This window comes from Andrographis paniculata, unplaced genomic scaffold (genome assembly GCF_009805555.1).
Source record: "Andrographis paniculata isolate CXL003 unplaced genomic scaffold, ASM980555v1 Contig78END, whole genome shotgun sequence".
NCBI lineage: Eukaryota > Viridiplantae > Streptophyta > Magnoliopsida > Lamiales > Acanthaceae > Andrographis > Andrographis paniculata.
Genome location: NW_026137615.1, coordinates 3,100,512 through 3,121,911, shown reverse-complemented (window position 1 = coordinate 3,121,911; position 21,400 = coordinate 3,100,512). Strand labels below are relative to the sequence as shown.

Below are 21,400 nucleotides of genomic sequence, written 5' to 3'. Positions count from 1 at the left end.
CAAAAATTTATATAAAAAATGGCATGGTATTGCAAAGATAACCCTCGTCCATAAAATCATGAGTTCAAACTCCCGTCCGTAAATCCATACATAGACTAAAAAAGGAAGTAATACATAACAGCCATAATTCGTTGGTTGCGAAGATTATGCATTAATAGTACACTACACAAAAGATGAGATTTTTCAACAGAAAGGGGAAAGGGAACTGAACTATTTCTTACATTGAAGAACCTCTTCTTCCTTTCTTGTCTACTTGTGCTACCAATTTCATGCGTCTCCACATTGTCTTAAAACTCTCCCATACGTACGTACCACCATATCCATAACCTTATTTTCTTTCCTTTCCGGGACCAACATTCGACTTCCCGACCTCCCGATTAGTTCCGAATCCTGTCCGGAAATGACAACTAATTTCCTACTCAAACTCAAATACCTATCCGGTCAAGTCTCGACGTAAAAAGCGGATGAAATAATGTCACGAAAGTAACTCAACCATTTACCGCCGTCGATTTTGTGATCCGGTCGAAGAGACGGTGATTTTCCGGGAAATTGCGAATTCCTCGAGCTTCTAGAAGTTTTCTTCGTCGGGTGTCTTTCCCTTTCCCTTTTTCTTACGGGCGCCACTTAAGGCCGCCTTTGTCTTCGTCCATTCCTTCAACGACGCCGCATTCCTCATGAACGGGCAGGTTTCACTCACGACGACGTCGCTGATTGCTCGATAATTCAAGGCCTCGTCGTTGTTTTCGACCGCCTGCTTCGAATCAGAATCAGAATCCGATCGATCGTCGTCTCGAGAACTTTTGACATCTTTACAATCACTTCCTCGAGGTTCAACAATGTCGCTTCTCGAATTCGAACTTGCGTTTTCGGCTAGCTGAGATTCGGGGTTTTCGAAAGTAACGCCGGGCAAAATCTGGCCAATGCTGAAGGCGTTCGCATCCGCAACAAGTTGTAACCACGACGACTTTTGCAGCCACGCGGCGCCTCTGGCTGTCGTTTTATCGTCAACCATAGTAGGTTCGGAAGATTGATCGTCGAGCAAGGGTTTCGACTCTTTTTCTTCTCTCGATCGGTCATCATCATCCTGCTCGACTTTTTCGCCAACGTCAGCTTCAGGATTACGAATCGAAAAAATATCCGAGATATGGAAAGCACCAACTCCTTTCTCCCTGACCAGGTCTTTCCACGCCGACTTACGTGAGTTCGTCGCATCTCGACTTAATTCCGTATCTGTTTGTTCAGTGTTCGTAGCAACGGGATCGTCACTGTTGCTATGCCGAGCCCTCTTAGCAGCATTTATTTCAGATTCGTCGGATAGCTTCCTTTTCTTGTCAATAAGAAGTCTCCCCTTTTTATTTCCGCGCATTTCGTCGACGGGTTTAGTAAAATCCTGGAAAAAAAACAGATGTATCAGCGCAAACGACGCACACAAGATTGTAAATGAGAAAATTGAAACAATAGATTATTAAACTTTCATGACGGGCACCATACCTGATTTTTTAATGTAGTTGTTTTCTGCCCCCAGTCCTCTAATACAGCAACTCTCTTACTAGACCGGCTCGTCATGTTAATTAAAAGGTCATCCTCATCGCTCATTTCATCCTTATTGTCCGAATCAATGATATCATTATTCGGTTCCTCGGTGAAATCGGTCTCATTACCAATTTTCTTCGAGAAGTTCTCTTTAGCCAAAAGATTGTCCAATATTGTCTTCATCATGTTAAGCTCGTTCTCATTCACCTCATAAATGCCTATCTCCCGATCTTTAATCTCCCACTGTTCTTTCCGATTTCTTGTGGCTACCGGAGGCCCCGAATGCTGCTCACAATCACAAAAGTGGATTGGCAAGGAAGGAGCTTCAACCCGTTGAAAACTGTACTTATGTTTGCCGGTTCCTTTTAATGGTATCGGTTTTATCTTCAAAAGCAACAGATAGTGTCAGAATACATAACAAAGAAGCTCAGCCCCTTAAGAAAAACAGAATGTATTTTTGCAACAAACATTAAATAATATTCACCTTCCTTAACTTGGGAAAAAATAACTTGAGCTGCATTTTGTCAATATCTTGCAGTATTTTTGGTTTCTCAAGTGCCTTCGCACTCACATCTTCATCGGCATCCTGCCCGGATGATTTGCTCTTAAGTTCAGCTTCTTCTTCCCACTCACGTTGTAAGCGAGAAAGGTAGTGCTCTCTGGCCTTCTCGAGTTTAAGCCGCCCCCCTTTCCACACGCATCCATTATACTGCAGTTTACATATCCAATTAACGAACATTGTCAAAAATTAGCAACAGAAATGTACTCATTCACGTAACCAAAATTATGTACTCTCTTGAGGGTTATTAGTAATGTTTTGGAATTTGAAACTTCAATCGTCTATTGGTAACTCATAGCTGGGAATGGAACTGCTGAATTTTATAATGCAAATATAAAAGAACAATATGTAACAACCACAACGACAAGCATACTTATAAATAATTTCCAAACGTAAGGCGTAAGGATTGTTTGTTCTAATACTACATTTGTACGGTGTACTACATTATAGTCGGCACATAGATGAAATCGCCTAAAAAGAAAAACCTCACTGGTATACATACAGTAAGAATTCTTCGCTATATAAGCTGTACACTTGATGCTCACATATTATTCAGTGTGCTAAATCTCAAATCTAAAATTGGTTCATAATATTGATACTCACCCGTGCGATGCATTACATTCCATTTGAAACACGAAGAACAAGAGCTTTGTGATTTTATAGACCTCACCGACTAGGTCCACGAATTTGGTTAGAATGCAAAAGAAGAATGCCTAGTCAAAAGGAATGGATAAAGTTCTTCATCACAATCTCAACAACGATTAGCTTGCAATAGTACCTCATTTATTAGAACATTTACTTCCTTCGACTCTTTTTTGCGTTTTATTACTTCGTTCCTGTCAATCGACGAAAGAGATTGCTGTGTCCTAGAGAGTTTTGTATAGATTCTTTATTTTAGCACAGCAATCCTCACCCTAGACCTTATTACCGAAATTCCATCCCGGTTGTCTTCCCATTTTCCTCGTGGCGTTTTATCCAACAATCAAAAGAACATTTTGCACTATATGGGCTATGATCAATCAATCCTAATTAACCACTACCACCAGCAGACAACCCAATGGTGGACTTCGGCACAACACACTAATCCTCTAAACATTGTCCTCAAATTTTCCGTTTGAACCAACAATTGGAATAAATGCAAAACCTTGCCCGGATATATCCAGGATTAAGGTTTTTGGACGGGAAATTTTAAGAAAATGAAAGGGTAAACCTATGCAATTCTACATATGCATATCGAAGCATGGACCCTGTCCAAGAATTAATGAACAGCTTTCAGGGAACTCTTCTTTAAAAAAGTGACGAACTATTTATAGAAGAAGATGTGTTGCCCAAGCAACAAGCCAAGTAAAAATCACTGATGGCATTATGACTGTGACAAAGAACTTCATCCACTCCGACGACTAATCTTTCTTCTCTCCTCACTCTAACCAAATCAATAGAGTCGATCAATGAGATTTTCAATACACATTATGCAATGGAATCAAGTAAAACCTAAATCCAAACTCAAAAGTTTCTTATCCAAACAAACCATTCTCTTAAGCCAAAATCACAAAGTCAATGAAATTTCAATCTACATAGTTGTGAACATATTTCCTGAACAACAATGGATCCCGTATTATAAACTGAGCATTATATAAACCAAACCGCATCAATACATACACATACATTATATACACAGAGAGAGACAACGAAGAAGAATAAGAAATACCGTGCTGAAAAGCTTGGCGAGTCCTTTCTCCGAAGCAGGAACGAATTCCAAGTATCCAAAGCCCCGACCTTTGCTGCGAATAATTTCAACGGATTCCACCGTGCCTAGCTGAGATGAGGTGAACCTCTTCTTCAGATCGTCTTCCTGCACGCTCGATCCCAATCCCCCTATGTAAATCCTCATCTTCTAGCCAATTGAAATCGAACCTCTTCCACTGCACATTCAACTTCGCTATAAACCCTAATCCCCAAATAAGCACAGCGCTATTTTTAATTTGGGCAGGTTTGCTGAAGATAATAAAATGGGCCTTCATTAATGGGCCGGGTTGACCCGAATAGGCCCACGTTTTTAGTTCCCCACCTTTACTGCTCGAGCTCGACTCTTCCAATGTACACCGTGGTTTAGAAATTTCCCCAAATTAAAAACCCTAGAATCATGCCCCCAAGGAAAGAACTCTGCAGGAATTTTCAGCGTGGCAGGTACGAGTTCGTCGTTCTAGGGCTTCTTAATTTCGCATATATTTTCTGGAATGTAAGATTTTTTACACTGTTGGTTGGTGAAGTTTTATTTACTTTCGCATTGTGTGGCTCTTGCGAGACTTTTGATTTTGTCTATTTCCTTGCGATTGTCTGCTGAAGCGTTGATTATTGCAAGCTTGGTTCATAATTCATACGTTTCGTTCGCTCGGGAGATTAATTTGTCTGTAAGTCCAAGATCTTGAAATAAGAAAATAAACAAATAAATTTAACCTAATTCTTGGTAGGATTCTGATCTATACATTAATGGAGTGTTATGTGTTGTTAAAGCTTATAACTCAACCCCTTTTGAGAAAATCTCTTGAGTTATGCCGTTAGTATATGAAAAGTAGTGGAAGTTGTACTAATATGTTCAATAGTTAATTTATGATATGAAGCTACACAATTAAGCAAATGACGATTATTATCAACAAATAATATGGTAGTTTCGACCAATTTCGGATTTAGGAAGTGACTAAAACTTTATTTCTGAATGAATAATAATAGCCGAATTAGTAGAAATTGAAACCAAATTCCATCTAATAGACGGTACCACAAAAAAAAGTCTTATCCAAATCCAAATAATAACTATACTTAATAATACTTTGAAATTGTCAATGATTTCAACTTGAACTTTCTAGTTGTCATCCACGTAGATGTATCTTTCACCATCAATTGATATTCGTCAATAGAAACAATCTTTGCATAGACATACTGATTTCAGTTGTTGCACCCAAATCCACCACTCAAGTGTGTATGAACTAAATCATATTAATTTGAGAATAAACCAATGTAAGAAAAGTATGTTTTATCACACGCCATTTGTGATACTGATGAGTTGGAACTGAGAGCAAGACCAATAGGACCAATATTTCGTCCGAAAGTTCTAATTTAAGTGTCCTCAATTTAGTAGTAATATTAGACATATTTAGGATGTAATATTATGAGGTATAATGATAAAGGTAACATAAGATATTACATCCTAAATATGTCTTATATTATTGCTAAATTGAGGACAGTTAAGTTAAACCTTTCGGAGAACATATGGGTCCTTGGTCTTGCTCTCACTTCCGGCTCATTAGGCTCGTCCTGAGGAGAAGACTTGCTTCTTTTGCAAGAAGGTTGGACATGAGAAGGAGAACTGTTTTAAGTATCACGAATGATGTGTGATGAAATGTAATTTTCTTACTTTGGTTTGTTTTGAAATTAATATAGTTTAGTTCATAGACACACTTGAGGGGTGGATTTTGGTGCAACAACTCACCTTAATGTGTTTATGCAAGATTCTCTCTATTACTGAAAATCAATTGATGGTGTATAATACATATATGTGGGTGACGGCAAGAAAGTTCAAGCTGAAGTCATTGACAATTTTAGATTATTATTAAGTATAGTTATTATTTGTGTTTTGATGTTTTGTGTTATGAATGTTTTGAGGTGATAGTGGAGTTGAATGTCTTCTTGTAAATTGATAATAGATGTGATGATTATCATCAAGGGAAAATGGAAATACTGTCGATTAATGGCGAAATGGAAACAAAGACAAGTAAATGCAGTTCTTTGCTTTGCTTGATTTGAAGGTTAAACTGTAGAGAATTGATGATTTTTGTGGTAACTGTCTGCTTACAAAATTTATAAATACTGTCGGAAACCATGGACGAGGCTTTCCAGCCAATGTAGGGTTCATGATATTTGTGAACTTATATTTATCAGAGCTTTTGGAAATCTAGGGCAAGTGTAATTTGCATTGTGTACATTTCAAGACAAGTGGATAACCATTGCATCTTTTTATCGAACTAACTTTTGTTGTTCATAGCTAGTGCGTAGTCTGATATTGTACAAGGGTGGGGTTTTTTTGGCATCTACATGGCACTGGAATTAGAGCTGTTAAACAAATCAAAAAGTTCATGGCCAAACTCGAGTTCGAGAATTAATATTCATGTAAACAAGCCAAGCTCGAGTTAAAGCTCGGTTAGTAGGTAGTTCGATTGAGTTCATTAGTAATAGTATATTTGTATTATTTATAAAATAATACTATAATATATGTAATTTTTTGTATAAATTTACCATTAATGAAATTTATATATTTTATTATAATAAATTGTGAATAAAATTATATTTATTTAATTTATATTTTGAAAATATATAATATGTATGCAATTCGAGTCGAACTCAAGCTCGACTTCGCTTTGTGAGCTGAGATCGAGTTTTAAATCGAGCCTACCGAGCCACTATTTAAGCTCGAATTTTAAACAAGCCGAGTCGAGCTTGTATTGACAGTATGTTCAAATCGAGCTCGAACAACAAATACTGAAGTTTTCAAAAGCTTTAAATGGAATTGAAGAAAAATAAAATAGTAAAATAGGTATCCTTTCTTGATCTATTGCTACACTGTTGACAAACCAAGCTATCTAATACATATCTGGTTTGTAACAGTTGCCAGTATGGAGATCGATGTAAATTTCTTCATGCCACATCACAACAACCAAAAGGTAATCCTTTCGGATTTGGTGTGCAAAGTAGCAATCCGTTTCAACGAACACCTCAGCAGCAACAGATGCCCAATCCGTTCGGGTTTGGAGTTCAAAACAATGCTCAATCAAGAGGTGGCAATGAGTTTGGATCAAAACCAAATCAATTCAAGGTTTTTCCCGTGCTCCAATCTTGATCGTGGTTCGGATTATTCATGTACTTTTGCAGATACCATGTTATCTTGTGCATAGGATTCAAGGTTTTTTTTTTTCGTTTCTTTTTTTGTCTCCAGCCTTTCGAGAATAAATGGACACGGAATACCGGTAGTGGATTTGCTTCCCGGCCGTCTGACAAGCAGCCACAAGCTGCCGATCATAAGTAAGTCCATCACTGGTTTGATTTTTGTATGTTTCCATATCATCCTTCATGTATTTCTAAATCGTGTGGTAGTGAAGGATTTGTATTGATGACTGCGCAGGTGCACGGATCCCGATTCTTGCAAACGAATCATAGTCGAAGATCTTGAAAATGAGAAGCCCCTGTGGAAGCTTACTTGCTACGGTCATGATCGATAGTATGTGTTTGCTTCTCCCTACCGTTTGCATTAACCATTGATCGCAACAAGTAACATCAGTTATCTAATTTTGAAACTCGATTTTTCTGAATATTGACTTTGATTGCTAATGTGCACTTTTGATTTTCAGCGCTCCTTGTGACGTCGTTGGTGATATTAGCTGCGAAGAGTTGCGTGCATTAGCTTACGAGGATGCCAAGAATGGGAAAAGCTTGCAGTTCATTGTAAATCAATTTCTAATTATTTAGCTTACCATTTCAACTCTTAAAAGCATCGTTCATTCTTTCTTACATTATTCTTAGCACAATATTCAGAGTTTATTCTCGATAGGGATGGAGGCGACAAATAAATTCGTAGTAGTATTTAAGGTAACCATCATAGAGATGAAAATCGAGCGTTAAAAGTACCAAAACTTCCATCTTAGCAACTATAGCAACTAATGTGGAAACCAGTTCTTTGGGTTTGGATTTTGAATAGTAAAATTTTGAATTTGAATAGTTATTTCATGTGATATTTTTTAGTGTAAAATTAATTTTTAATGTAATATAAAATAAATAAGTATTTGATTTGATGTCAGGCAGGAATTTTTTTTTTATAAATAGTAGAAATCTAGCAAAATCTTTGAAACAAACACATACTTAGCTTCATTTTGGATTTATATTTAACATTTCATCAGTATATCAATTAAACGTTCGATAGCTTTTCCCAGAATGCCGTATTATTTTAGTAATTTTCTCTTCATTCTAATTCAGGATCTGATAATTTCATCGTAACCATTGATTGGATCTTATTGTTCAGATTGAAAGAGAGAGGAATCTGCTAGCTTCCAAGTTAGCTGAATTCCAGAACCTGCTACAGAAACCTTACGTCATTCCTACAATGGCTGCTCCCGCCGCTCAGAATCCATTTAGTGTCGCCAATTCAAGCACCCCTACAATCAACAGCGGCGTTCCTTCTTCAGTTTCAAGTTTTAGTCACGTGAATGCCTCCCTAAATACAAGGTCTTGAATCCGTAATCTCGTTCCATTACTTTTTCCTATAGCTGTTAAACAAACCGAGTAACTCGTGAGCCAAGTTAATTCGGCTCGTTAACAGTTCGACTCGATTCGTTTATAAAGATAAAAGAGTTGAGCTCGACCTCGAAATATTATTTCTATAAACGAGTCGAGCTCGAGCTCGGCTTGTAGGTAGCTCGATTAGGCTTGTTTGTGCTAATATATTAAGATAGTATATATAATTTTTAATATCAAAATTCGTATTTATAAAAATTAAATATAGATAATTTATCTATTAAAAAATATAGAATATGTATAAAATTCGAGCTGAACTCAGAGCTCAACTACTATTTTAACTCAAATTCTTAATGAGCAGAGCCAAGTCTGCACTGTTAACAAGTTTGAGTCGAGCTCGAACAAAAAATACTTGAACTCGCTCGCTCGGATTGTTTAATAGTTCTACTTTTTCCTTACATTCTGCCATGAATTCATTATCCTTTTATTTTTCATACTCTACAGCCCCGCCGCCGCCCCTAGTTACACCTTCGGTCAGCCAACTGCCCCCCAGAGTAATAACAGCAACAATCAGCCATTCAACATGTTCCAGGCGATGAATTCGTCGATCAACAATCCAGGTATCGTTTCAAACCATTTTTCTTTTACTTTCTTGTATACAACTGCATTCAATTTAACCCCGTATGTATATATATATATATATAAAGGAAAGTTCGGTAATCAACCTCCTCAACAACCCGTTCAAAATCCATTCTCCTTTGGCTCGGCCCGCGCCAACAACAGTGCTACAAGTAATCCCTTCTCGAATTTCGCCAATTCGTCGCAGACAGAGAAGATGTTCGACAAACCCTTTGACCTTTCCATTACGGGAACAAATTCAGCTTTAAATCCTGCCGGGAATTCTAGCATCAGTGCCGTGTCGCTGTAAGCTCTCTCTCTCTCATGAGTTCCTTAACAATTTTCTCTGTTCGCCATTTCCTGTCATTATTTTTGCTATCTTTAGTGTTCGAACTTTCCTTGCTCTTATATACTCGATTGATGTCTCGTGCTGTAGTAACACGCAAAATGAAAACCCGAACATCGATGCTGGGATTTGGGCAAAAGCTGAGTGGAAATGGAATGCCGGCGAGGTAAGATTTACTATAAATGTGATAAACATATTCAATTTCGTATTTACCTTAATACTCCCTCCGCCCTTTCTGTCTGTCTCAGATTCCATGTCACTTTCATTTCAATCTCAATTTAAACTTTTTAATTTTTTTTTTAATTTTAAACTAATTAGTTATCTTAATCTTAATTTATAATTATTTATATTTTAGGATAATTATTTTCACTAATACATTGTTAATTATATACTAATTACATCCCTCCTAAAATAACGTATCTACAATGTAACAGACACAATAGATGGGACAGAGGGAGTAAGATTTAAATACAATATTCTTGACGAAAAATATAATTTTAACCTTGTAAGTTGCATTCTTTTATCATTTTAGTCTAGTAAATAAGTTATCTAAAAAATGATATACTGCGCATGCAAGTATCATGATCATTAGCACGGCAATGACTAGGAGGATACATAACTATTTCTATATAAGATCCACTTAGGGTGTGTTTGTCTGAGCGTTTGAATCTTGAGTTGAGATTTGAATAGTAAAAATGAATGTAAAATTAAGTATAATATAATATATAAAATAAAAAATATGTATTTGATTTGATATTTTTTAAAGAAAAAAATAATTGGTAAATAGTAGAAATCTTGTAAATCTTTCAAATGTACACACCCTGGTGTTCTAAAATAACAAGTGATTGTTACTTAGATTAAAGTTGCATATTTATATTTTTTTACTTTTTGACATCTTTTTATGCGCATTTTTCTTCTTCGTGATATTTTAGATTCCCGAAGATCCGCCTCCGGATATCTATATCCGCTAGATCCCTCATTGCAGCCGAACTCCATCCATTATATTCACTTCAAAGTTTCCTTGACAACCGGCATTGTCCAAGCTCTTCTAGTGAACACTGGTATGTCTTCTTGTCGACTAAATTTATTTTTTCGAGCTTCCTTTGAGAGGTGGCCATTGTGAATTATATAGGGTGTGTTATTTTTCCTTTTTGCATTTTATTGTGATATTTTGTATAAAAAATTAATATTACTTCCGTTGTCTATTGTAGTATCATTTATCTTTTTGGGATTAAAAGATATTTTTAGTTAATTTTTTACACTCCGGTCGAACGTAATATCCTGTAAATTAGGTTCGACAAAGCAAGTCATATTAGGCGAATCATGTACGACAGGTTGAACTCATGACCTCACGGTCATTGGAAGTATTAGGGTTTGAGCCCATGATCTTACGGTCACAAGTTCATGACTATCAGGCCATCCTTACGGGACTTTTAGATATTCCTTACGGGACTTTTAGATTTTTTTACGAAGGGAGTGTGGTTTAATAGGAGCTAGGAAATTGCTGTGAAAAAAGACAATAATATTCCTTCCGTCACCAAAAATATATGTTCAAATATTTTTGTGCGAATTTTAATATGGTGTATAATTTTTTATTTTGTAAAAAATTAAAAAAAAAAGGTGCAATTTTTAATTAAAGTGGTAATTAAAAATATTGTAAAGATTTTTTTTTTATTATTATTATTTTTTTTTTTGTATAAAACGGAGATAGTTATAATATAGATATTTGAAATAAGTATTTTGTAATTAAATAATTCAAAATAAAAATATAATTTTTTTTTTTAGTGAATGGAGAAAGTATTATTTTTTTATTAATTTTATAATTTTTTTTAATTTTTATTTTTGCTATAAAAAAGGTAAACGTACACACTTGGTCATTGAAAGTTGAAACACGGGTTTAAACCAAATGAGTTTACTTATACATAACGAATGAATAATTTTTTATACACAAACAAAAAATATACTATATTAAACTTGAAAATTGATAGATTTGTGTCGGTTGAATATTTTAAATGAATAAAATTATTCAGTTATAACCCAAATGTTTATTATCGTGCTAGGTTCGTCGTGACATGTCTACATAATTAAGTTAAATTTTTTATCTAAACTCAATTATTTTGTGTAATGTTAGTTTTGTCAATTTTAGTATAATGTGTATTGTAAATTATGTTAGAATTGTCTAAAATTGAAGTTAATTTAAATTAATATTTAAGTTAATTATCAAATTAGAATTTTTTTACATATATAATAAATTAATTATATTTAATACTAATATATTACAATTAAATTGTCTATGGCGTTCGAGTTAAGGACATCAACCATAACCCAAGTTGTTTATTTGTATTGAGTTTCTGTTGATCCAGATACATAATTGAATCGAAATTTTTTTATTAAAACTCAATTATCTCATGTTGGGTGCCTTGTGATGGTATAAAAAATATCAAAGTGTCCTTTATGGTGAATTTGAAAATAAAATAAAATAAAATTTGTATTTTGTATTAAAATAATATTTGATAAAATATTTTATATAAAGAAAATACTCTTAAGTATAAAAAAGTGTAAATTTCACGGATAAAAAGAAATACAATATATATTTTTTTTCAAAAAATTGAAAAACGGAAATATACTCCCTTTCGTCCCATTGGAATGGTGATATTTGTTTTTTATGTATAGATTTTTTAATATTAGTATTATATTGGATTATAGTGAAAAAGACAAAAATATTCATATTAGTATGGTGTAATATAAAAGTAAACGACATTTGTATAATATATTATAAATTGAAAAAGTATTTATTACGTTAGATATGCAAACTAAAGTATAAAATAATAACTTTGTTTTGGACAAATTAAAATAGAAAATAGTACTCCCCTGTCCCATGTAATATGAGTGTATTACTGTAGACACGAAAATTTAGGTAAAGTATAATTAGTAAGTAATTAAGAAATGTATTAGTAAAAATAATTATTATTTAGTAAAAATAATTATAGATTAAAATTAAAATAAGTAAATAATTTAATTAAAATTAAAAAAATTATAAAATTTAAAATACAATTAAAGTGCATAATTATATTTTCAGAAATAAAAAAGACAAGTTAGATAGGAGGCCGGAAGGAGTAACTTTTTTTAAAAAAATTACGAAAAACACTCTACTATCTTGTCTGAAGAAATTTATGAGGTGGGTCCCTTTTCTTTCATTTACTATTATTTCTTACACCTTTGTATCTGTCCATCTCTTTGCATTTATTACGTCACATAATTGCAAAAACAACTTCAATTGCATTTATAATTATCAATTTAATCCCTCTAAAAGGATATAATTACTTTCCGATGCCGTTATTTTTAAAATTTGCGAAATTAGCCTCTGGACTAATAAATTTTTGGTCCAGAAAAAAAATAATTTAAAATTTAAAAATTAACAAAAATAAAAATAAGATCACTTGTCACCCTAGTTGCGCTGACTAAATCACCGTCAAATCAGTATCGACGAATCTATTTGACGATAACATAGCGATTCAAATGACGAATGATTTATCAAATTTTTTGAGTTAAAGGACTAAACATATAAAAACTATTGTAGTAAAATAATAAGAAACAATCAAATACATAAGTTTAAAAAAAAAAAAAAATTATTCTATTTATAATTTTTTTTTTTTTGATATTTTTGTTATTTGATTTTATATATAAATTAATTGTATATGTAATTGTACATTTGTAATTTAAGTAAAATTAAGAATATATTAGTATTAATGTATATCTACTTTTATTAAAATATAACAAAAATAATTTTTAATAAGACAAACAAAAGTAGTAAAAATATTAGTTTAAATTTGGACAAACTTGTACTCCCTCCGTCTTACATAATTTGTCCATATTTTCTATTTTCTGGAAAATTAATTATACACTTTAATTATATGTTAAAATTTAAAATTTAAATTTTTTAGATCTTAATTAAACTATTTAGTTATCTTAATCTATAATTATTTTTGCTAAATAATAATTATTTTTACTAATACATTTCTTAATTACTTACTAATTATATTTTACCTAAATTCCCGTATCTACGGTAATACACCCATATATTTTATATATATATATGTATGTATAAATATTACACATATATGTATGTATAAATATTACAATACTTTATATATGTATGTATAAATATATATGTATGTATATATGTATGTATAAATATTACAATACTTTATATTTTTTTGGGATGCAATATATTTAAATACAAAGCTAATATGTAAAGAATTATTATAATGAAGACTTATTATTGTTGCTTGTTTTAAAAGGGAAAATATACTCTTAAATTCAGGACATTATGATTGCTCCTACATATTTCCTTTACTCACGACATCAAAGGCTTTGTTTGATTTTAATTTTGATAGTATTTCATAATTTTTAATAAAAATTATTATTTTTATTTTATTTATGATTTGAATTATAAAATTTGAATTAAAACAATTATTTAATATTATATGAATAAATTTTAATGTGATAGTTGATTGAAAAATTAATTTTCACTACAAAACAAAAATACGTAGTTGATTTGATATTTTTAGAATTCTGCAATAAATATTGAAAATCAAGAGTGTGTTTTTTATTTTGAGTTTGAGGGTTTTTTTTTTTATTATTATTTATGAAGATAAAATAAAATGTGTCAATTATATAAATATTTTATATTGATTTTTTTAAGTTTTATGAATATATATAATATATTATATCAATATATATTTTTATATTTTTTAATAATATTAATCGAAAAGTGTATATACATATAAAGTGTTCAATAAACACACCCCAAACCGTATTATTTATCCAATCCTTCTATTAAATTTATGTTTGTCTTCTACAAATATACTTTTCATTCAAAACAAATACTCCTCCGTCCCTTAAAAATCTATCAATTTTTTTATTTTGATCCGTCCCATAATAAAATATCCGTTTCCTTTTTTTAGTAATTGTACTATCTACCTAACATTACAAATACCCTTCTAATTTACAATATATTACACAAATGTCATTACTTTTATATTATACAATATTAATAGGGTTAATTTAGTCATTTTACCTTTATTTCTACTTTATCCTAATATAATACTAATATTTCAAAAAGCAAATGAATAGATACATTGGGGATTTAACAATATTTTATTTATTCACATATATGCCACTAATATTAACGAATTTAATCTATCATTTTTTTTATTTATTTTTTATATCTCATTAATTCATTGGTATAATTTTTAAAATACGTTTATTTTGTAACATAATTAATTAATATAATGTTATATTTATTAAAATTCATATAAACATAATATTCGGATGAAGAGTGTATTATTTATGTAAAATACTTCCTTCGTCCTACATAAGATAAGATGGATGCATTACTGTAATATGAACAGACGAAAATTATAAAATAAGAACAAATAATGTGCATGAGGAAAGTAATAATAATAATAATAATAATAACATTATTGTCGGAAAGAGTTATTTTAAAATCTCATAAAAATAGAAGCATGGAGAATGAATAAATTGTGACAAGTGGCCAGCGAAGTATTAATTGTATGGTACCGTAGACTGACAGACCAAACCGTATTATTATTATTATTATTATTATTATTATTAATTTTATTTTTATTTATTTATTATTATTATTTTGTTTGCTGGACTCTGTACCTTCACTCCTCTCTGTTTCTCTTTCAAATTTTCCCTAATTCCGCCCAAATTTCCATGCCTGCGAACTCACCGCCATTGCCGCCGCCGTCACGCCGGCGGCGGTGCTCGACGTTCTACACAACACTCATTATCTCCGCCGTCGCTTTCCAGATCTTCTTCAATGCTGCAGCAGGCGAACACAACATTGAAATCCACAGCATTGAAAGCGACGCCGATCGGTTAAGCTTCGAAAACCCTAACCTCCGCCAAGCCTACGTCGCCTTGCAAGCGTGGAAGCACGCGATTATCTCCGATCCGTTCAATTTCACGGCGAACTGGAGAGGCACCGGCGTTTGTTCGTACAGAGGAGTTTTCTGCGCCGCGTCGCTGTTCAATGCGTCTCTTAGAGTCGTCGCCGGAATAGACCTCAACCACGCGGATATCGCCGGGTACTTGCCGGATGAGCTCGGTTTACTCACTGATTTAGCTCTGTTTCATGTTAATTCGAACAGGTTTTGTGGCGTTGTTCCTCAGAGCTTCGAGAGATTGAAGCTTCTGTTCGAGCTTGATTTGAGTAACAATCGGTTCGCCGGAGGCTTCCCCGACGTTGTGCTCTCTTTGCCTTCTCTGAAATTTTTGGATCTTCGGTTTAATGATTTTGAAGGCGGCGTTCCGAGGAATGTTTTCGAGAAAAATTTGGATGCTCTGTTTCTGAATGATAACAGATTCAGATTTGGAATACCGGAGAACGTCGGAAACTCGCCGGTTTCCGTACTTGTTCTGGCCAACAATAACCTCGGCGGCTGTATTCCGGCGAGCATTGGGAAGATGGCGAAGACTTTGAATGAGCTCATTTTGCTTAATGATAATTTGACTGGTTGTTTGCCGCCGGAGATTGGGCGGCTGAATAGACTGACGGTGTTGGATTTGAGCTTTAATAATTTGCAGGGGCCGCTGCCGGCGGAGCTCCGCCGTATGCGGAGTTTGGAGCAGCTGAATGTGGCGCATAACCGCCTGACGGGGGAGGTTCCGGCGAGGGTTTGTTTGTTGCCGCGGCTTCAGAATTTTAGTTATTCGTACAATTATTTCACCGGAGAGGCGCCGGAGTGCGTTAGATTCGGCGGTGGCGGTGGTGGTAGGGTTTATGACGGCCGGCGGAATTGTATTCCGAATAAAAGTGACCAAAGGTCTCCTGGAGAGTGCTCTTCTGATGCTGCTAAGCCTTTTGACTGCCGTAAGTCTAAATGCGTCGGCGGAGGTGGTGGTGGCGGTGGCGGTGGCGGCGGAGGTGGAGGTGGAGGTGGTGGTGGCGGTGGCGGCGGTGGTGGCGGTTTTTCGCCTAAACCGCCTTCGCCGAAGCATTCTGGTAGGCACGTGCCTACACCGAGGCCGGTTCCTCCGTCGCCAAAATCTCACGCGCCACCACCGCCGCCGACACACAGTGTCTCTCCAGGGACACGTCTTCCGCCACCGCCGCCTCCGCTACACTCGCCGTCGTCTCCGCCGAGTGTTCATCCAACGCCGCCACTGTCTCCGCCGTCTACTCATCCATCACCGTCACATCCTCCAGGAACAACGCCGTCGCCGCCGTACGCTCAACCGTCGCCGCCTATTCCACCACCAGGAACCACACTATCGCCGCCGCACCTTCCACCGGGAACCACGCCATCACCGCCGCACCTTCCACCGGGAACCACGCCATCACCGCCGTACACTCATCCGTCGCCGCCACACCTTCCACCTGGAACCACGCCATCGCCGCCGTACACTCAGCCGTCGCCGCCGCACCTTCCACCAGGAGCCACGCCATCGCCGCCGTATGCTCATCCATCGCCGCCACAATCTCCACCAGGAACCTCGCCATCGCCGCCGTATCACCATCCGCCACCTCAATCTCCACCAGGAAGTACGCCATCGCCGCCGTATCACCATCCTCCACCGGAACACGCTCCCTCACCCTCGCCGCCACTTCCACCGTATCTCCATCCATCGCCGCCACCTCCGCCACCGCCGGCGCACATACCCCTGCCCCCAATCACCGGCGTTCCGTACGCATCTCCGCCGCCCCCTCCGATTCCATATTACTAGTCAAATCATCTACCACGCCAATCCCCTTTTCCCCCATAAATCACAGGCAATGATTTCTTATGATGTTCTGTGATTTAATTAATACTACTCTGTATTATTATTATTATTATTATTAATTATGTTTCATTTCTTGTTCAATCCCTATCCCCTTATCCTAATCTTCTTAGGCTTGTTTATTTATTCCCTCGTCAGACGCTGTAGACTCTGTAATTTAGGATGGGTATAATTAGTAAATAATTAAAAATATATTAGTGAAATTAATTAATTTATAATATAAATTATTATAAATTAAGATTAAAATAAAATTAAAAAAAAAGTTAAAATTTAAAAATTTAAAATGAGATTAAGATGCATAATTATTTTTTAAAAAAAAAGTGACATGAGATGTAGAACGGATAAAAATGACAACGTGAACATACTAAGTGGGACATAGGAGTATTTACTTAAAACCATCATCATGCATGATGGGCCTCGTCATGGGTGGGTCATCATATTGGGTTTTGTCATGGGCACCATTACATTGGGTTGCTCATGTTGTCATAAATTAGACTTGATCCGCCTAGCAAAAAATTGTGTTTGTTTGTGGGTTTTAGGGTCTGTTTGTTTGGGTAAAAATACTTGCAAACACTCCCAAACCAACCGTTGCTACTACTGCAGGACAATTTGCTGCATTCATTTTTGTTTTTTTTTTTTTTTTAATATAATTTTTTAAAATATTATATTTATTTAATATTTATAGTAATTATAGGGTAAAAAAATATATACAATATATATGTTATTTTGTAGAAAATAAAATTTTCTATAATACAAATAAATAAAAATTTAAATATAGATATGTTGGATATAATATAAATTTATAATCAAATCATAGAAAATAAATTTTATCAATTAAATTTAATACACATTTATATTATTTTATTCATTATCTATCAAATTAATACACATCAAAACTCTCCAACCAAACCCAAACACAAAAAAACAACAAAATCCAAACCCATCCCAAAATTCAAATAAAAACCAAACTCAAACCCAACTTTCCCCAAACTCCTCTAAAGAAACACACCCTTAGTTTTTGAGTTTGAATTTTTTGAATAGTAAAATATATGAATTCGAATAATAAGTTGATGTGATATAAACAGATGTTGATCTGATATTTTAAATTTAAAATAAATTTATAATATAATATAAAAAAAATAATTAACATAACCATAGGTTGTTGCTTGAGCCACCATTCGAACAAAATTAGACGTTTCCTATAAAAAAAAAAGTTTAATTGTAAAACTATTTTCTTACATGGTTCCATTATAATCCATTGTATCTCCATCTATCCTTTATCAAAAATTTTTAGATTCAGCGCAGAAGGTTTACCAAAAAGAGTAACGAGTGTAGGCCCACATCATTAAAAAAAAAAAACTCATTTGGTTGCTTGAGCCCACTTGGCCTATAGGAGAAACTCGGCCCACCCAAATCAATCATTTACCAAATCTCTACTTTCTAATCATGACTTATAGAATACACACTACTTACTTTCCGGAAGAAGTGCACGCAAATTTTTTAATATTAGTATTATATTAATTTATAGTAAAAAAGACAAAAATATCCTTATTAAATTGTGTGATATAAAAGTAATGACATTTGTATAATATGTTGAAAGTTGTAAGTGTATTAATTATATTAAATAAGTAGTATAATTATTAAATAAAAAATAATATCCTTATTTTGGGACGAATAAAAATAAAAAAATACTATCCGGAGAGAGTACAACTGTTCTGCAAATAAATTGCCTCCATTGCCTGATGTGTTGCCATATCCATTAAAATAATAATAATTATTATTATAATAAAATAAAAATACAAAATCGCACTTGAAGATGACCGAACATCTACAAATTATTCCCTGTATATGCTCATAAAACCGTAGAATGGCCTAATGGTGTAAGGATAGATTCGTAATCGTAACTTTCAGGTTTTGTCTTACGTATGATTTGCCTAATGTAACTTCATGTTGATAACACAATTAATTAACATACTATTAATTAGCTAATCTCTAAGTTAATTATTCACAAAGCCAAGCCATTGTTTCTAGCCCAATTTCATTTAGTCCATTTTTAATGATTTTCAAGCCTAGTTAATTGATAACACAATTAATTAATTATTTTATTTCAATCCATTATATTTTAATCACCAAAAATCAATTTCGAAAAATTACAAGATTTAAAATTTCATCGATTAATTAACAATAGCAAATTTATAATGACAACATTGTCCCTCCGGTCACCCAATTCTTACAACTACATCTCCATCATCGATTTGTAGCTAGATACCACCAAGACCGAGGTATCAAAAAATTTTCTCGCAGTCGAACATGTAAATTTACAGAAATTTTGATGGAATTTCAGTTTTGATTTTGAAAATTATATAGAAATTATTTAAAGTATTTGAAAATTTTAAATAAAATTTAGATATTTCATTCTTATATTTTACACATTTATAAGTAAAAAATAATTGATATATAATTTACAAAAAGAAACAAATTACTCCCTCCGTCCCACATAACTTGTCATTTCTAATTTTGAAAATATAATTATGTACTTTAATCGCATTTTAAATTTTAAATTTTATAATTTTCTTAATTTTAATTAAACTATTTATTTATCTTAATCTTAATCTATAATTATTTTTACTAATACACTTCTTAATTACTTACTAATTATACTTTACCTAAATTCACGTGTTACAGTAATACACTCATATTATATGAGACGGAGGGAGTATTATTTATATAGTAGACATTCAAATAGAATAATAAACTTTAATAATGATTTAACTCGACTAAAAATTTTATAATTAAATTCATACTTTTTTTTATTATTATTATTTATATGTCTACCATAGAGTTTCTGAAAAAATAACATGTAAAGAAAGAAATATCGTCGAATTAGGCCATCAACAACAAAGAAAGACTTCTCAAACTTCGTATTATTATTTTGGCTTGAAATTGAATTCAAATTGAACTATTTTTCACATTTGTAATTAATAGTATTTATTTTCTACATCATTTTTTAATTAAAATTTCATTTTTATTTGTATTAAAAATTATATTTCACACCAGCAAAACAATATATACTACGGTTATATTGAAATAATTCAAAATTTAAATTCCCAAACAAATTCTTCCTACAAATAGATATATAAATATATATATATATATGTAATATTAATGAATAATTAAGAAGAGTGACATGCAGTGACGGAACCAGCAGTAGAAGTCCGAGGGGCTAAAATCGATTTTTCTTTTTTATCGATTCAATGTTGTTATTTTTTATTATTCCTAGTACATCTTGGTAAAAAAATTGAAAAATTTAAATGTTTTAGAAAAAATTTCAATGAAATTACGTAAAATTTAATACTTTTTTTAATAATAATAATAAAAAAATTTAAATACTAAAAGTATAAATTAACAAACGGATAAATTTTTTGCTTTTTTATATTACAAAATAAAGAAAATTAAAAAAAGCAAATTACTGTAAAATATATTATTTTATTATTTTTTAAATAAAAAATACATATATTTTGAAGGTTGAAATTGACCACCCCAGGCCACGTAGTTCTGCCCTTTGTGACATGTAACCTGTATACAACCTAAAGTGTTAGGTGTAAATATATGATCATTAGAAAAACGACAATAATTAGTGAAAGATAAAAAAAAAATATTTCTTTATAAAATCTATTTAGATAATATAAAAAAAAAAAACAATAAAAGTACGTATAAATGGTACTTTCTATCATAATTAATGGTATTTTAATAGATTTGATATGAAAATGATTCTAGCGTACATTTTAATTTATTTATCGTCCTATATATAATTAATATGTGGAAATGATTTCGATACATACAATTTTTATTTTTATTTTTTAAGTAGATTAAAAAATAAAAATATTTTATTGATTAATTGAAGTGTATAATACTGTATGTTTGATCTTTTGTATTTTGTACTTTTATGTATAAGTAATGATATACTCCATTCGTCTTATAAATATAGTCTTAATTGGGTTGAGCACGAGATTTAAGGAATATTGATATTATATTGATAGTTGGTAAAAAGTATGGTTAAAATATATTTTTGTCCTTGTGAGTGTATTAATGTAAAAGGTAGTGACAATTGTGTAATAAAAATAAAAAAATATGGATAGTTTTATAGTGATATAGTTATTTATGAAAATAAGACTATTGTTTTTGGACGGACAAAAATGGTAAATAAGACTATTGTATCGGGACGGAAAGAATATTTGTAATATGCAAAGTTAAAG

General features: G+C 32.9%; 3 protein-coding genes across 6 annotated transcripts; 2 read left to right on the top strand and 1 right to left on the bottom strand.

Moving 5' to 3' along the window:
* Positions 1–61: 61 nt before the first annotated feature.
* Positions 62–4,051, bottom strand: LOC127239885 (protein REPRESSOR OF SILENCING 3). Its single transcript, XM_051258242.1, has 4 exons — positions 3,801–4,051; positions 2,018–2,242; positions 1,492–1,917; positions 62–1,390 (listed from the first exon to the last, which is right to left on the bottom strand). Exons 1-4 carry the CDS (start codon positions 3,981–3,983, stop codon positions 569–571), a joined length of 1,656 nt encoding a protein of 551 aa, XP_051114199.1. The 5' UTR covers positions 3,984–4,051; the 3' UTR covers positions 62–568.
* A 123-nt stretch (positions 4,052–4,174) lies between these two features.
* On the top strand, positions 4,175–10,739 carry LOC127239883 (zinc finger CCCH domain-containing protein 16). Of its 4 annotated transcripts, none has more exons than XM_051258238.1 (11): positions 4,197–4,279; positions 6,132–6,286; positions 6,752–6,959; positions 7,080–7,165; positions 7,266–7,361; positions 7,492–7,585; positions 8,160–8,362; positions 8,876–8,991; positions 9,079–9,295; positions 9,426–9,501; positions 10,268–10,738. In XM_051258238.1, exons 3-11 carry the CDS (start codon positions 6,873–6,875, stop codon positions 10,304–10,306), a joined length of 1,014 nt encoding a protein of 337 aa, XP_051114195.1. In that variant the 5' UTR covers positions 4,197–4,279; positions 6,132–6,286; positions 6,752–6,872; the 3' UTR covers positions 10,307–10,738. The 4 variants fall into 4 exon arrangements, with proteins under 4 accessions (XP_051114194.1, XP_051114195.1, XP_051114196.1 ...); XM_051258239.1 differs by having other exon boundaries at positions 6,132–6,294; XM_051258237.1 differs by lacking the exon at positions 6,132–6,286 and having other exon boundaries at positions 4,175–4,279; positions 10,268–10,739.
* Positions 10,740–15,045: 4,306 nt separating this feature from the next.
* LOC127239882 (leucine-rich repeat extensin-like protein 4) lies at positions 15,046–17,260 on the top strand. The gene has a single exon (XM_051258236.1). The coding sequence runs from the start codon at positions 15,078–15,080 to the stop codon at positions 17,088–17,090; it is 2,013 nt and encodes a 670-aa protein (XP_051114193.1). The 5' UTR covers positions 15,046–15,077; the 3' UTR covers positions 17,091–17,260.
* The last annotated feature ends 4,140 nt before the right edge of the window (positions 17,261–21,400 follow it).

What these genes read in the sequence shown, in the direction of transcription:
- LOC127239885 (XM_051258242.1), bottom strand. Translation starts at nt 3,983, where the DNA reads ATGAGGATTTACATAGGGGGATTGGGATCGAGCGTGCAGGAAGACGAT. An exon ending in TCGCCAAGCTTTTCAGCACG is followed by an intron (nt 2,243 to 3,800) that starts GTATTTCTTATT and finishes TGTAAACTGCAG; the next exon opens with TATAATGGATGCGTGTGGAA. An exon ending in TTTTTCCCAAGTTAAGGAAG is followed by an intron (nt 1,918 to 2,017) that starts GTGAATATTATT and finishes TTGCTTTTGAAG; the next exon opens with ATAAAACCGATACCATTAAA.
- LOC127239883 (XM_051258237.1), top strand. Translation starts at nt 4,236, where the DNA reads ATGCCCCCAAGGAAAGAACTCTGCAGGAATTTTCAGCGTGGCAG. An exon ending in GGAAAAGCTTGCAGTTCATT is followed by an intron (nt 7,586 to 8,159) that starts GTAAATCAATTT and finishes CTTATTGTTCAG; the next exon opens with ATTGAAAGAGAGAGGAATCT. An exon ending in TTCGTCGATCAACAATCCAG is followed by an intron (nt 8,992 to 9,078) that starts GTATCGTTTCAA and finishes ATATATATAAAG; the next exon opens with GAAAGTTCGGTAATCAACCT.
- LOC127239882 (XM_051258236.1), top strand. Translation starts at nt 15,078, where the DNA reads ATGCCTGCGAACTCACCGCCATTGCCGCCGCCGTCACGCCGGCGGCGG.